The 14,361-nt window shown below is 36.0% G+C and overlaps 2 protein-coding genes across 3 annotated transcripts; both read right to left on the bottom strand.

The window, feature by feature from the left end:
- Window positions 1–571: 571 nt before the first annotated feature.
- Window positions 572–2,473, bottom strand: LOC110785659 (60S acidic ribosomal protein P1). The gene is made up of 4 exons (XM_021990143.2): window positions 2,337–2,473; window positions 2,122–2,229; window positions 924–1,127; window positions 572–828 (listed from the first exon to the last, which is right to left on the bottom strand). The coding sequence occupies exons 2-4, from the start codon at window positions 2,188–2,190 to the stop codon at window positions 772–774; spliced, it is 330 nt and encodes a 109-aa protein (XP_021845835.1). The 5' UTR covers window positions 2,191–2,229; window positions 2,337–2,473; the 3' UTR covers window positions 572–771.
- A 2,624-nt stretch (window positions 2,474–5,097) lies between these two features.
- LOC110785648 (uncharacterized) lies at window positions 5,098–14,111 on the bottom strand. 2 transcript variants are annotated; one of them, XR_008928462.1, is made up of 5 exons: window positions 13,954–14,111; window positions 13,638–13,732; window positions 11,855–12,126; window positions 5,508–6,444; window positions 5,098–5,361 (listed from the first exon to the last, which is right to left on the bottom strand). XR_008928462.1 is itself a non-coding variant. In XM_021990136.2 (4 exons), exons 1-4 carry the CDS (start codon window positions 13,981–13,983, stop codon window positions 5,636–5,638), a joined length of 1,206 nt encoding a protein of 401 aa, XP_021845828.2. In that variant the 5' UTR covers window positions 13,984–14,111; the 3' UTR covers window positions 5,098–5,635. The 2 variants fall into 2 exon arrangements, 1 of the variants encoding a protein (XP_021845828.2); XM_021990136.2 differs by having other exon boundaries at window positions 5,098–6,444.
- Between the last annotated feature and the right edge of the window lie 250 nt (window positions 14,112–14,361).

Below are 14,361 nucleotides of genomic sequence, written 5' to 3'. Positions count from 1 at the left end.
TGTTACTCATAGAAATAACCCGACATGAACAATAATACCCGACCCCAACCCGAATGATATAATGCGATGCAATTCAACCTGATCATAACCTAAGACCCGGATGACTATGACACACAATGTCATATTTTCCCAAGTCTGAGGGATCATGCAAAATATTCTAGGAATCAATTACCGTTTTGGATTTGGAAACATATATTTTCAAATCCTGTAAGCTAGAAAAAAGGCCATAAACAAATACGGAGTAGCCGTTGTAACATTTAACATTCTAATCACAAATTCACAACAAATGAAATTGAATTTTAGCACTCCAAAAACTGAATGACATTCCCAGAGTGAGAACATATATTGTAGTTTAAGATATTCAGAACATTGAAAACTAAGCACAAAAATCAATTCCCTATAAAATTTCAAATCAGAGGAAGCAAAAATCCATCTATGAACTTCAGGATTAGAAGAACAGGTTTCAACAATAATGAATCCGAAAAACATTTTAAGCCTCGACAATTAAAAACCACAAAGCCAGAAACATTGTAATTAAGAGCATCAGGTATCTAAGAATTGGAAAAAGATCTTTAAAGGGGCAAAAATAACTAGATTACTCTGTATTAAAATGTAGATGACTCAAGACAGCAAAAGCAATGGCAAATCCTCAACATCTATGATCACCCATGGTACAAAAAGAAATTTAACAAAAATCTCTTGGAAATTATAACTTCCGTCATAACACTAATAGACTAAGACAAAGATAGAAAGAAACATATGAGTAGCAGCTTAGTCATCGAATAAGCTGAATCCCATTTCTTCGTCACTCTCTTCCTTGGCTTCCTCCTGAAAATAGGACAGGTAACAAACGAATTAGAAAACTCTAAACATGTAGAAAAAATTATGATTGATAATAAATAGATTATTAGCAAATTATATACCTTCTCTTCCTTCTTTTCTTCAGCAGCAGGGGCAGCAGCAGCACCTCCGGCAACAGCGACAGGAGCAGCACCTCCTCCACCGGCACCTACGTTCATGATTAGGTCCTCAATGTTCCTCTTCTCAACAAGCTTGGCAAACAAACTTGGCCAGAATGACTCGCATTCAATGTTGGCTGCTTTAACTAGAGTAGCGATCTTCTCAGCCTGCATACAAAATTACTGGGATGTCAACATACAACAATAAGATACGGATTCACACACCACCAACTAATCAAATTGTAACACATAAAGGAGTAAAAAAAGGATTGTCAATAATACCTAATCCTAAATATTCGCAGAAGGAGCAATTCTCCAAGTATGCCAGATATTGGTTTTCAATGACATTAATTTTAGTTGGTGAATAAAGAAAGAAACATAGAAACTAAAATCTTCGCATAGACTACACCATTTACAAAGTCAATACACTATCATCACAAAATGTCATCCAAAATTACATAAACATTATCTTTAAGGAGTTTAAACATCATAGCAGTAGGTGCTAAACATCTTAATAAGCATTTAGGAATCATATGTTCCTGAATTTTTTACTAATGAATATTAAGGAACCCCCAAATACGGGAGACACTACGCACTCAACATAGTGCGTGCATAGCTCTAGGAAAACCTAATGCTAGATGCCGCACAGTTACAAGAGGTTTCCCAAGTGAATACATTTGCACAGCAATTGGGACCTTACTAATAAGTGTGGATAGGGGTTATTGGTTGAAACAAAAGGTAAAAACCCAACATCCTAAAACTCCAATCAACAATCGGGGTTTATACAATTATTTGCAGGAAACTCTAAAATAATGGGAATGAGCAGAAAAATAAAAACTAAAAGCTCATTGGGGTTTATTCAATTATTTGCCGGAAACCCTAAAATACAAATGCGACTTTACTAGATAAGCAAGGAAAATTACAACTGCAAACCGAGATCAACTCAAAAGAAGTAAATCCATTGATATGCGCGCTTAATTATAACATAGAACGGAAAAATCTACGAGTTATCAAGGATATGCTACGAAATCTCGTGCGATAAATCAGACAATTCCTAATTGTATATCTAATATACCTAGATCCACAGATAAAGTTCGATCACCAAGCACAGAAACAAATGAAAATTAAAAGTAAAAATGGAGAAAGAGGGAAAGAAGCTCACAGTGACGGCGACTTCATCGTCGTGAAGAATAAGGGCGGCGTAAGTGCATGCTAGTTCTCCAACCGACATTGTTACTCGAGATTTGAAACCAAAAAAACTCTGATATCTCTGCGAAATTGATTCAAGAACAATACATTAAAATCAAAGGGAAGATGAAATAAATAAAATCAAGATTAATAGGGAGACATTGAAGAAACTTAAGAGAGAGAGATTACCAAAGGAAGGAGACGCGGCTACAATGGAGAGAGACTAGGGTTTTGAATAAAACTGAGGAAAATGTTTATTTATAGGATAGATTTCAGGGTTTTACTCTCTTATGTTGCAGTAGGTCTCTTTGCTGTTTTGGGCTCCGTAGAAGATTAGGCCCGTTTACGAACTTATCGGCCCAGTTTGAGGTTTTCGACCCAAACAATCCAACATCAACCACTCCACAAATATAAAAATTATCCTAATCTATGTGATGTTTGGTTTAGGGGTGTAAATTGGATGGACTGGATTGGATTTTTCCAAGTCTAAATCCAATCCAAAACTTTTTGGACTTGGATATTTGAGTCCGAGTCCGATCCAAACTTTTATCAAGTCCGATCCAGTCCGATCCATAAAAAGTTTCTTGAATCCGAATCCAGTCCAATCCGGTCCAATTTTTTTAGAAAAGAAACTTCATTTTAAAAATGTAATATAAAAAAGTAAATTCAAATGGTTCGATCATAATGCAAATAATATTGTTACCGACTAACTTTTCTGACACATAAAACAAAATGTACGAGTACTAAATATTGAGTATGAAATGTTTTAATACCTATAACTACAAGAGTCTTGCTTAAATAACTAGCCATTAAGCAATAGATATAATTGTAAATAACAATATGTCTTACACAACAAAATACTTAGCCAAAAAAAATTTATAGTTCTTAAAAAAACAAAATTTTAAAATATATGAAAGCTCAATAATCAACCATCACAACCGACGAGAGAAAGCAAAGAGAAAGAGGTTGATGTGAGTTTTATATGGAATGTAATATTTTGGTTGTTTTTTGTTGCACATAGTTATTAAAGGCCCAAATATCACATATTTCACAAAAGTTTTTTAATTGCATATGTTTATCTATAAATAATATCATGAAAATTTGGATTTAACTGGACTTTTGGACTCCAAAAGGTTGAGTCCAAGTCCAGTCCAAATATAATTGGACTTGGTAATTTCAGTCCAAGTCCGATCCAAATTTTTTCAAGTCCGATCCAGTCCGACAAGTTTGGACTGGATTGGATTGAACTTTGGACTTTTCTCAATCCACTTACACCCCTAATTGCAATGATTAAACTGGGACGGGTAGAGTATGATAAATAAAAGTTACGAAATATTGATTTAGAAACATAAAAGCACTAGAATTCTTATTTGATACGGAGTAGGAGTACAAAGTATCGTTTAAGGTGTTACGAGATGCGTTTGTTTTACGTTTACGATCAATTGAATCAAATTTAATTTAATCTCGAAATCACAACGGATCAAATGACCCCCTCGTGGAAGGTTGTATCAAATAATGATATAAAAAAGTTATTCATCATTGTCATATCTCATCCACAATAATTGTGGTTTTGCCAAATTAGAATTTTATTTGATTCAAATTGTTTTGTATTTGTTAGTTTTGATTTCTATTGTAAATTTCATATGAATACTTTATTAATGAATTAATTTTACCTTAAAATAAACCAAAGTATTATTTATCGGATAATATATATTTAAATAATGATAAAATAATAATTTTATAGGACTTTTATTTTATTTTTCTATATAAACTCATGCATCGTAACTTCACCATATGGCGATTCCTGACCAGTTTAACTAGGGGGACCAATAGAAAAGTTAAGCATTATACGAAGTATTATACTCCTTTAGTTCTTGAATGTTACTAAGACAATCTAACGCAAGTACACTTGTCACATGAATCTCAATAAAATCTAACCCATGTAGGTAAGAGATAAATAATTAAGGGGTTTAATGGAGATAATGGTTTAATTGGAGTAAACAAGTTAACCATTTGGACATTTATAAGGGTATAATAGAGATAAATATTGAACAATAAATAATTTTTTAAAAAGGGACTAACAAAAAAAAAAACTCAATACAAAAAAAAGAGACTACATTCAAGAAATAAGGGAGTAGTTTGCAAAATTGTAACAATTACACTCAAATTTTAGGGTTAGAGGCGAAACTAAAAATACACGAAATTCTCCGTATGGGGGCCAAGCCCAGCTAGGTCATAAGAATGATCCTCTATTACCTCACCAAACCCCCATAAAATATTTTGTGTTCTCCAACCTTTAACATACGGACTACGGAGTAGTTTGTTTCTACCTTTTTTCTATAGTATGAGTATTTAATTATTCCTTTTATTATTTGACAATTAAGCGTGTAATTAAAATTGAATGCATGTTGTGTTTTGGTTATCAAAGCAATTGCCTAGGATATGCTTCTTACATAAAAATTATGATTTTTTGGGTTTCATTTGTCAAAAAAATTTAGGTTATTTTTTTTTATGCTAACTAGTGGACATTTTTACATTTTTTTCGCACATGATATGCACACGTAAGACAGAAATGTGAGAGGGTACACCTTAGATGTGTTTGTCATTTGTTACTCCCTCTGTATTTATTTAAGGGATACACTTGCCTTTTCCGGCCGTATTTATTTAAGATATACACTTGCCATTTTTAGTAACTTACCAACCCCACTATCTAATTAAATAATATATCTACACCTCACCCCCACCCCCCCCCCACACTCCCTAAAATGACATAGTCCCCACTTGTTTTTCTTATTAAAATATCTACCCAACCCCACTTGTTTTATTACTTTATTTCATTCAATTCTTTTTCTTAATACGCGTGCCCGACCAAGTGTATCTCTTAAATTAATACGGAAGGAGTACATTGAATGTCTTCTTTTTGGAAGTTTTTCTAAATGTGATATGCACATTCTTTACCTGAAAACTCCTGCTAGCAAGCAGTCTTTAACATTCATACCTGATACAAAGTACTCCGTAGATAATATCACTCGAGTTTTTGTATTCATCACATAAAGGGTTCTTCATTTCACCTTGGCAGGGCTATATTCCCCAAAAGCAACATCAATAAGAACATTTAATCACACAGGAAATCAAAAATTTAACAAACTTCTGCTCAGAACATGAATAATTCACCATTACTTCACTTGACATTTGGCGAGTATGATCCTGCAGCCTGCAGGACAGTTCAAGTTCAAGTGTTAAACAACGTCGTAGGATTTACCAAAAATGTTTCACAGCTAAATCAGCAGCTACAATCAACTCCTAAATCCTATAGACCTCTGTGAAATTAGAAGTTCAAACACTTCGTGATGAAAATACCAATTCATAACTATTATTGCTTCTGATAATGGTCATCAGAAAGCATTAAACTCATCAGCTGTTAGAGCAAGCACAACTGAACCTCTATCTCCGTTTCTGTTGTATGGTATGGGAGTTATTGTATACAATCAACCCCATCTCCTCCGGTCCTCTTCTTCATCAACTGGGGTGTACCACGATGGCCGGCGTTTTGAGTTGCTCAACCTATAATTGAGGAGGATCTCTTCGTTGCTAATTGCTCGAGTGGCCACGAGAACAAGTGAATTCAAGGTGGGAGAAGTACCATCAACAGAACTCCCAGACTTGAACCAGAAACTACCAAACCTCTTCATCTTTACTCCCTCTTCATTTCTGAATGAAATATTTGGAATATATGTTCTCATATCCTTCTCATCCAACGGAAAATCATATGGGCAAACCATGACATTTGGAATCACGTCCTTTGGTGGATGGTTGGCAAAATGAGCAAAGGCCAGTGCATTCCGCCGTTCCAGAATCTCACCACGGATTCCACTTCTAGGGCTTTGCAAAGGCTTGCTCAGCATTTTCCATACCCGATCAGAACCAGTCTGAACTATCTGTTCCGGAAATTTTGTGGGTTGAGGAGAGTTCATTCCGTCCCAAAATTCACGGGCATCACTACCATCAGCCCAAGGCTGGGCATTTATCACAGTACTATCATACCTTGTGATCAAATAAGAATTGTGTGCATCGACTCTTGGGTATCCAGGAATAAATCGGTAGTATGCTGGGGAGTAGATTACACCAGGATAAATTGCTATTACGGAACCAACATCAGCTTCACCTTCCAAAAATAGACCACGACCAGCATCCTTATGTGGAACTTCAGAAGGTCGGACCGCAAGTGAGTAACCTAGATGCTCCTTAACAGCTTGACTTACATCAGCAAGCTTTAACGGTTTCGTCTCAGGTACAACTGCACTGAAAATGACCCAATAATTAATTTATCTTGAAACTCACATTCAAGAAACTGCAAACTCGGACAGTTCGTTCTAAAAATTGGAGTTGGAAACAACAGATCATAAATGCTCGGAAAGCAACAGCGAGCAAACAAGAATATGAAAGAGAGAAAAAGGGAGGACACAATTCTTAACTACCAATATACGGATATACCTATGGTTTCCCATGTTAAGAACTTACAAGAGGAGTAGAGGACAATGTAATGAACCTCAAAATGGAGCAAAAATTGCAAGGTCTAATTCCCTTGAACAAGATATTCCGCCAAACAAGGAGACAATGTCATAGGAATTGAACTCTATCCAATATACATGCCACAAAAGTCCTTAAGAATCGTGTTAAAGGCATAATTAGATACGGAGTATATTTTTATTCCATTATTTAGTCGTTGGGATATCTTTATTACTTTGGCCAATTTACTTGCCTTTTTTTTCCCAATTAATACTCCCTCCTTTTCTGAGTATTTACAATACTTGCGTTTTTCGGCCGTTTCTGAATACTTGATACACTTCATCTTTTGGTACGGGACCACTAATTCTTTATTGTTTCTCTCTCCTACTTACCAATTCTTTATTATTTATCTCTCCATGCAAACAATTAAAATATCTCAATTGACCCCACTGGCCCACTTGCATATTAGTTTATTCATTTCTATGTACTACACCAAACATTCCTCAAACTACGCGCAAACACAAGTGTTGCGAATATTTGGAAACGGGGAGAGTAGTTTCTGTTTTTGGCAAATAAAATTTCACTTATATTACGTACCAGAGTTTATACAAACACCAATACACCAAAACAACCTCACTTCTCCCAATCTTCAAGGAAGGGTTGGGGAGGAGACACTTCATGTGCATGGAAATAAGCTTACAATAACAGCATCATCCTCATATCTTCTGAGCTTCTACAAGCTACTTTAAAGACTGTAGTTCTAAACTAAGTGCTAGTAGTAAACAATATCCAACTAAAGACCATCCGGCTTCTCTGAAGCCAAATGTTATAATCTGCTTCCCCAAAAGACATGCCTCAAACTTCTGAAATTGACTGTTTCCTTCTACAAGCATTCACAGGCCTTTGCAACTCGCTATGATAATTATAATTCCTCGGAACATTCCAACAACTGTAAACATTACTTAGTCACTGATTAAAGAACGAATACCTAGACAGTCTCACCCTAGAAAAATGTTGGAATTTCAACCTGTCTTTTGTTGCTAACCTATTTAATATAACACGTCAAGCTATAAAATTTCTCCTTGGACTGACCATATTATTCAATGTTATTCTCTTGCAATCAACTTTACTTTACTTGCCTCTCAAGCTATAGAGTGTATTGGTACTAACTTTATCATGCTTCCCAAAATTCTGTGCCCCAGAATAAGACACCAGTCCAGAGCAACTCTACTTATCATAATCTTCTTAAGGGTCCATGAAATGCCATTTATAGGCATGCAGCCACCTCACTTACATTTTGTCTTGTTTCATGGAAACAGCCAGAAATGTTTAGCTACAACAGCTGTATTCCAAATCTCTAACATCTTTAAGGTTCTACTCCCAGCACTTTTAGGCATGCACAGAAACTGTTAGGGGTCATTTGTGATAATTGATAAGGGTTGTCTACAGTTGACTTTGTAGTTATGTTTGGAGGGAAAATCTTTTGAGAGTTTGTTACAGATTTTCCAACAGAATTACTTACCTTTTGTAAATTCTGTTATGCTTAGCTGTACTTCTAGTCTTCTACTTCATTGCTGTAAGATTTAGAGCTGTATAAATAATCCATTTCAGGGATTGTAATAGGCATTCAAGAAATAATAAACACCTTCTCTCTCTCATCTCATATTACCTCTCTTTCTCTTTTTCTCTCTCTCATCTCATATTACCTCTCTTTCTCTTTTTCTCTCTCTCTACTGTCAGAGTTCTAGCTGAACTCTGTTGATAATCAGCAATTACAGAAGAGGTTGCCTCTTCCTATAACAGAAACTCGCAATAATGTTTTATAGTTGATGTACTTTATTAAATATAATTTCAATTGCATTTAGGAACATGGCACAAGGAAAAGTTTCTGAAATTCCCTCTTCTCAATTTCAGACCCACGACAGAAATAAAGAATTTGTTATGCCCAAGTTCCTCCAACTTTCGGTCTAGCCAAAGGGGATAAAGCAACTCAAAGTTTAAAAATAAATAAATTATTTAGATCAGCAAAGCAGCACATATAGGGGGAAGAAAAACACATTGTGGGTGTGGTGGTCTTGGCAGAGAACCACACTTAAATAAGATCTAGAAAATGCGAATTTAAATAACTAGTAAGATAGTAAACTACATGGTACTACGTACATCTTAAGAGACAAAAAGAAACATATGCAAAGAAGGGGAAACTGACAATCACCTCAATTCCAATCCTTAATCTTGGATTTTCCAAGACACGACAAAGGTGATTTATACAAAAAAAAAGTCGATGGATAAGAACAAACAGTATAATATTGGCTACATAATAGAGATGGGATAGAAAAGAATGGGAAACTGAAAATCACCTCAATGACTACAACAGTAAACTATTTGATTCTAAGCCTCAACCTGAAGGCCGTGGTTAGAAGGAGGAAACTTTTCAAGGGTGGAAAAGGAAGAAAATGGCGAGGGAACTAATACCCCCAGTTGGGAGTAGTCTATTATAAAGGGGAAATGATGGGTAACATATTGTCATTTGAAGGTGATCCAACCTTCTTCCCCCATCCTCCACCAACTACTAACAACTGCTGAATTTGTGGAGATGGTTCAACTAGGAAGAGTATTTGGAGAAGGGTGAGACCATGAGAGTTCAAAAGAACGTTCGTGCAATGCGTCGGAGTCGCAATTGGGCATTCTTCGATAGTACACGGCCGTGTAGGTCATGGAACACGGCCAGGTAGCTTCACTGAGAAGACTAAGAAGATTTGTGCCAGATACACAGTCGTGTAGTATAGGGTACACGGCCATGTAGTAATGTTTCTCCGGAGAAAAACATGGTTAGTTGACTTGGGCCAAGAAATTGATTGTAATATAAATAGCTTATTGACCCGTTCAAGAATATAATTCTCTGTAATTCTCATATTAGTGAAGTTAGAGAACCCTAAGAGTGAGAGAAGTCGGATGTTTGAGAGGTAAACACAATATGGGCTTAAGTGAGAGATTTAGAGAGCTATCATAATCTAGGCAAATTTGCTAAAAACAACCTTTTATAACCCAAAATTTGCGAGAAACAACCTTTTAAATTTTTTTTTGCGAAGAAAGACCTTAAACTAATTTTTTTTTGTGAGAAACAACCTAAACCTATTTTCAGGCGTTAGACTAACAAAAACCAGCCATTGACTCTTCAATTTTGCTAAACACACCCATTTCCCCTCTAATCTTCCCTCTTAAACGTCTATCCTTAACCAAAATAACCAAAAAAAAAGTCACTGACATTTCGCTTCTCTCTGTTCTTCTTTCCCAAAAACGATATGCTCTCTTCTTACTCATACTGAATCGAAGAAATTGCTACTCCAAGGGTTGTTTCTCAATTCAACATACTCTACTCTCCAGATTGGCAGTATAAGAGTACAATGCCGACTTTCATCTTTTTCTATGGTGCTGCATTTGGCCTTTTTCATCATCTAGTTGGTCTTGATATTGGCTTTAAGTTACACTATATGTTACTTTGTCTTCTTGGCATCCATCGGATGTACAAGTATTATATCCACACAGGTGATGTATGTGCTAAATGGTTGGAGAAGTGGTACTTAGTGACACTGAAGCGTTTGTTAATTGGTTTGTGAATCATGAGTTCTGCAAGAAATTTTCTAGTAGGGATTTTAACCCGCAGGGTCATGCCTTTTGGTATGTTTTCATGGGTTTCAATTCAACCTTTGGAGCAACAATTTCTTCGATTCTGTAAAGAAGAGAGCAAATAATTTTGGGGGGGAAAAAGAAGAACAGAGAAGAAAAATGTCAGTAATTTTTTTTTTTTGGTTATTTTGGTTAAGGAAATTGGAGGGAAAATGGGTGTGTTTAGCAAAATTGAAGAGTAAATGGCCGGTTTTTGTTAGTCAACGCCTGAAAATAGGTTTTGGTTGTTTCTCGCAAAAAAAATTTAGTTTAAGGTCTTTCTTCGCAAAAATTATTTTAAAAGGTTGTTTCTCGCAAATTTTGAGTTATAAAAGGTTGTTTTTAGCAAATTTGCCCATAATCTAATACAATGATTAAAGTCCTCGGGTAAATTGATGGTTTTTATTTGTCATGACAAAGAGGAGGTTTTCTACGTTAATGTTCATGTGTTCTTTATTCATCATTATCATTACCCCATTGCCTCAAAGAGGCTCCCGCCAGAAGCGGGGTAAGGGGGGGTCGGACGTACGCAACCTTACCCCTGCAATTGCAGAGAGGTTGTTTCCAATTGACCCAAAAGCAATAACGGGACGACCATCTTTTACTTCATGGAAAGGAAGCGAAAAGGTTTTAAGAGCCATTTTGATTTAGTCCATTACATCCCACAACCAAAAGAACAAATGAACCTTTGGCTCCATTTCATGTGTTCTTTATTGTTCTTCATTATTTCCTGTCTATTATATTGCATTATTTATACTGTTGATTGCACAATTTGTGAGCCCCTGACCCTAACAAGTAACAACCACCACCTTCACTGACTCACAACTCTTTATCCAAATTAAACCCCCTTAATTGACTTACACTATTCAAATCATACCCTAACATAAAGAGTCCAGTATGATCGACGAACAACATCATAAGCATTTCATCCATCTGAAGAAGTCCAATTAATTTAATATGACAGTCCAGATAATGTAAGAAAATTAGTGAAGTTGCAACTGTTAACTAGTTAGGACAGCTAAGGTGACAGACCATCATAGGCAGTATTACAGTCACCTTGGAACAAATGAAAGTGTCATTAAAATTTAACAATGAGGGAGTGTTTTCTAAAAGTTGGATGCTGAATATAAAAGAAAGATATCTGTTGCCCAGCTGGATAGAAAACTAAAAGATAATGAAACAAAAGACAAAATTAAAATCAAAGTAGATATAAGAAACTAGATAGAACTAAATCAGATATCAAATATCTCCATGCCTAGTGTAGACATTTCCATTCCCATAAAGGTTAGGCTTTCAACAATTGTATTACTTCAGGACATCTCGATAATTATATCCATCTCAGCCGTTATATTGAGCCGTGTATACAAATATTGGCTCAATAGATGTAGCTTAAACAGAAGATAAAATGTATGCTATTCATTTCTTTTCAGGTATAAAACCTCAATATGCCTTGAGAAACAAAATCAATACAATAAAATTGTTCCAGAAAGAACAATTTAACTTCAGAGACCTGAAGCATAGTTACCACTTACCAGAATGGTTCCTCGGAGAGCTGCCACTATGGCCAATTGCAAACTTAAGCCCACTTTGCGGCGGATCCTTATTTATTGGCGCTGATTCAAATTGTTTGTCAATTTTCTTGTCAGGAAGTAGAATTTCATCCATAAGCGTGCAGAAAGTTTTCATTTGAGAATGAATATTCTCTTGAACTTGCTGTTGTTGGTCAGCCAAGGGAGCTTTGTTAGCCATATCAATTATTTCCTCCACATCTGCCTCATCAGCATCTTTCCCTATACGGTAATAGCTGAAAGAAGAAAACTTTCATGACCAAATCATTTTATACCATTTCCTTGAATCCTTGAAAAATAGAGAAATTACCTCTTGAGAACAAAAAGATCAAACTAAGGAGAGAAGGGTAGCAAATCATGTACTCTGTATATGTACATCATGAACCCCTTTACCTTTCCAACCCCATCCCCAGAAACAGTCATTAAGAAGTAGGTGGTTATGTCATGTACTTCAAACTAACTAAGGTTATATTGTGCATTCAATGGCATAAGGATCTATGCATCGCACAAGCTATCAAAGCCTTTCCATAGAACAGAGGGGCTCTAAGTAAACCAATAACTTCACACCTCGGAATGAACCGTTCTTATTCTTATAGAGAGAAACGCACTTTCACATCTTCTTAAACCGAAATGGTTGGGGAGAGGACAGGTTCCTTTTTTTGAGGATACTCTACATGTTTTGACTCCACCATGGGTTTTTATAAATAATACACTATGCCATCTAATTCTCTTAAATTCTTCCCAGCAAGTGGTCAAACTCAGTTAGTCATTTGCGAAATGCCAAGACATAATATGAGTATATGACTAGCAAAACAACCTCGCCCATCAGGCTATCACACGGATCCCCCCTCCCCCATTTATAATTTATATTGCCCTTGTGGCTCATTCGCACCCGAAACACGGCTTAACTTATACAACAGTCATTCAGTTAATAACTAAAATGAAATGGCTATCCAGTCATGTTGGAGCACAAGTTATCTGACACTCACAAGACAAAACTGTTTCTCTCCATAATTCTATTAATCAAAGGAGTGAAGAGATATTGGAAACAACCTCTCTGATTGCAGGGGTAAGGTTGCGTACATCCGAGCCCCTTATCCCGCTTCTTGCGGGAGCCTCTTTGAGGCAATGGGGTAATGATAATGATGAATGAAGGAGTGAAGAGATCAATCAACACTAAATTGTGATTACATTTTGTTCCACTTCTTCTAGTTCATCTTTAAGACCATAAGCCAAACTCCCAGAGTATTCTAACAATTTAATAGGCATTTACAGAAGTTGGACTCTGGGTAGATTAGAAAGGAAGGAATATAGCAAGAGCCATGGCCCTTCCCATGAGTTTTGCATTTGATTCATTTACATCTGAAAATTGATCATGATTCATGGCTAAATCCTGCTTCATCAACACCCCTGCTCCCGACTCACTTAAGGAAGCCTATCTTACTAAAGGTCAAACACCCAACTTTGAACTTTGATATTTCTAAAATTTTGCAGGCCATCCCAGTGATCCCACACCCAAATAACACACTTCTTCCGAAAAATCTTCAAAGTTTTAAGTTGAAAATAAGTAACATAGAATTGCAATCTATAGAACCTGTCAACCAATTCACAATCACAACATAATTCGCCAAATTTCAACAATATCCATCAAACACATTCCGAACTTAATAGACAGGTCACTAGCATAAATTTGAACTACTAATGACAACTAAATCCAAATGGAGCTAGTAAAAACAACCAAACCAACCTGGTATAGAGAAAGAGACGGTTAATGTCCGCTTCAAATTGGAGACGCCTAGGATCTTTAGCAAATGTGGGACTTTTAGCAAGAGTTTTCACACCCTGGAATCAAAATCAGCAATTATCAATGCATCATTCACAATTAACAAAATATAAATGCGAGAACTTCATCACAATAAACTTAGGGTAAAATCGATACACATTATAGCATCATGACTTGAAATTATTGCTATTTTTCGTACTGAAATTGAAAGGAATTTCAGTGATTTTTAGATTCCATAAATCTTAAAACAAGAAAAAGTGCAAATGTGGAGAGAGAGAACCTCTTGAAATTTACGGAAGAGAAACGCCATTTTTGATCTGCACTCTTTTGGGAAAGCTCGTAGCCCCCCTCCACTCCAGAGTCTTAATTTGTGAGAAACTCAAAACGCCATTAGGCGATGAGCTTATTGAAATAGGAGGAATAATACTTCGTATGAAAGGCTTGGCACTGGGTCGGGCTAGCCCAGTGACTCACTCGACACTCGACACAAGATTAGCACGGCCTAGCAAGACTTTGGTAGTTCTGTGATGATTGCGCATTCGCCTATTTTGTGACTTGGGAGTCCTACTTGATTAAGCGTCGCGTATGCACGGATATTCGAAAATTATTATTTGTTATTTTTTTTATAAAATATTTAACTAAAATATTTATCCCTTAAATCTAATGTGTAATTAATAAATCTCAAACG

This window comes from Spinacia oleracea, chromosome 2 (genome assembly GCF_020520425.1).
Source record: "Spinacia oleracea cultivar Varoflay chromosome 2, BTI_SOV_V1, whole genome shotgun sequence".
NCBI classification, from domain to species: Eukaryota; Viridiplantae; Streptophyta; class Magnoliopsida; order Caryophyllales; family Amaranthaceae; genus Spinacia; species Spinacia oleracea.
The sequence above is the reverse complement of the archived record's forward strand: the minus strand, read 5'-3'. Positions and strand labels throughout refer to the sequence as shown.

Bases quoted from the DNA above. Each gene is read 5' to 3' on its own strand.
- LOC110785659 (XM_021990143.2), bottom strand. From the start codon at position 2,190: ATGTCGGTTGGAGAACTAGCATGCACTTACGCCGCCCTTATTCTTCAC. The intron at 1,128-2,121 runs GTGAGCTTCTTT...TTTTGTATGCAG, and splicing joins ACGATGAAGTCGCCGTCACT to GCTGAGAAGATCGCTACTCT. The intron at 829-923 runs GTATATAATTTG...TCCTATTTTCAG, and splicing joins AAGAAAAGAAGGAAGAGAAG to GAGGAAGCCAAGGAAGAGAG.
- LOC110785648 (XM_021990136.2), bottom strand. From the start codon at position 13,983: ATGGCGTTTCTCTTCCGTAAATTTCAAGAG. The intron at 13,733-13,953 runs GTTCTCTCTCTC...TTTTGATTCCAG, and splicing joins TCTTCCGTAAATTTCAAGAG to GGTGTGAAAACTCTTGCTAA. The intron at 6,445-11,854 runs GTAAGTGGTAAC...TTTTCAGTGCAG, and splicing joins CTCTCCGAGGAACCATTCTG to TTGTACCTGAGACGAAACCG.